The sequence below is a fragment of the Pygoscelis adeliae genome, unplaced genomic scaffold, assembly GCF_000699105.1.
Source record: "Pygoscelis adeliae isolate BGI_AS28 unplaced genomic scaffold, ASM69910v1 Scaffold606, whole genome shotgun sequence".
Classification (NCBI taxonomy): Eukaryota; Metazoa; Chordata; class Aves; order Sphenisciformes; family Spheniscidae; genus Pygoscelis; species Pygoscelis adeliae.
The window spans coordinates 577,609-579,078 of NW_008825047.1; the positions used below are offsets into that span (position 1 = coordinate 577,609).

General features: G+C 66.1%; 1 protein-coding gene across 1 annotated transcript in view; it reads right to left on the reverse strand.

Moving 5' to 3' along the window:
- Nucleotides 1-1,470, reverse strand: part of QARS (glutaminyl-tRNA synthetase) — an 18,555-nt gene that overhangs the window by 7,088 nt on the left and 9,997 nt on the right. The window contains exons 7-13 of the mRNA XM_009326343.1: nt 1,241-1,333; nt 1,168-1,192; nt 955-1,085; nt 748-840; nt 431-568; nt 270-357; nt 47-190 (exon numbers count right to left, since the gene is read on the reverse strand). Coding sequence (XP_009324618.1) covers nt 47-190; nt 270-357; nt 431-568; nt 748-840; nt 955-1,085; nt 1,168-1,192; nt 1,241-1,333 — 712 coding nt within the window. The remainder of the gene's footprint in view (nt 1-46; nt 191-269; nt 358-430; nt 569-747; nt 841-954; nt 1,086-1,167; nt 1,193-1,240; nt 1,334-1,470) is intronic.

Sequence of the window (1,470 nt, forward strand, 5' to 3'; positions counted from 1 at the left end):
TAGCCTTGGGCAACCCCCCTCCCACCCCAGCCCGCGGCAGTCTCACCTTCGGGGCAGGGAAGTTGGTGATGGTGACCTTGAGGGGCTCCAGGACAGCCATGGCGCGGGGGGCCTGCTCATTCAGCACCTCCCGCGCACACGCCTCCAGCAGATGTGGCTCCATCGTCGCCTGGGCCACCGTCACACCGACCTGCGGGACAGCCTGCTGTCACCACGCCAGCCAGGGGACACATCCACCTGCCCCGTCCCATCCTGTCCCCAGCACCTACCCGGGCACAGAAGTTGTTGATGGCCTCGGGGGGGAAGCCTCGCCGGCGCAGGGCTGTCAGCGTGAAGAGCCGTGGGTCATCCCAGTCCCTGAGAAAACACCAGCGTGACAGCCAGGCGTGCCCCGGGCAAGACCCACTCTAGCTGCTGGCCCCGCTCCTACCTCACGGCCCCCGTCTCCACCAGCCGGATGATCTTCCTCTTGGAGACGACAGTGTAGAGCAGGTTCAGGCGCCCGTACTCCCACTGCACAGGGCAGTAGACGTCCAGCGTGTTGCACAGCCAGAAGTAGGAGGAGCGCCTGCAAGGGAGGCACAGGCACAGGCACAGCCTGGCTCAGCCTCACGCCCGCCTACAGCCCCACGGACACACTGTCCCCCAGCACTTGGGCAGCCGCCGGGACGCGGCCAGCTGCTCCCCCACAGAGCTGCCCTGCCAAGGTTCAGATCCGCCCTGGGCCATGCCGTGCATGGCGCTCACCTGGCCTGGAACTCCTTGGTGCAGAGGGAGTGCGTGATGTGCTCGATGGAGTCGCAGAGGCAGTGTGTGTAGTCATACGTGGGGTAGATGCACCTGCAAGGCAGATGCAGTCAGCCCTGGGGCAGAGCCCGGTGCTGCTCCCCTCCCGAGTAGAAAACCCAAACCCCCCCCCCCCATGTGTGCCAGGACGCCGCAGGCCCTCCCTACCACTTGTCCCCAGTGCGGTGGTGCGGAGTGAACTTGACACGGTAGGCGACAGGGTCCATCTTCCCGTCCTCCATCACCAGCTTCATCCGCAGCGTGGCCTCCCCCTCCCCAAACTTGCCCTTTCGCATGTCCTGTGGAACAGGGGGAAGCTGTTGGCTGAGCCACGGACCCAGACCCCACGGGCACGCAGCGCCTGCCCCCAGCCAGGAGTACCTCAAAGAGGAGGAGAGACTGCGCCCTGCCAAGGTTCAGATCCGCCCTGGGCCATGCCGTGCATGGCGCTCACCTGGCCTGGAACTCCTTGGTGCAGAGGGAGTGCGTGATGTGCTCGATGGAGTCGCAGAGGCAGTGTGTGTAGTCATACGTGGGGTAGATGCACCTGCAAGGCAGATGCAGTCAGCCCTGGGGCAGAGCCCGGTGCTGCTCCCCTCCCGAGACCTCCCCGCTCCCAGAAGACGCAAACACCCCCCCCCCATGTGTGCCAGGACGCCGCAGGCCCTCCCTACCCCTTGTCCC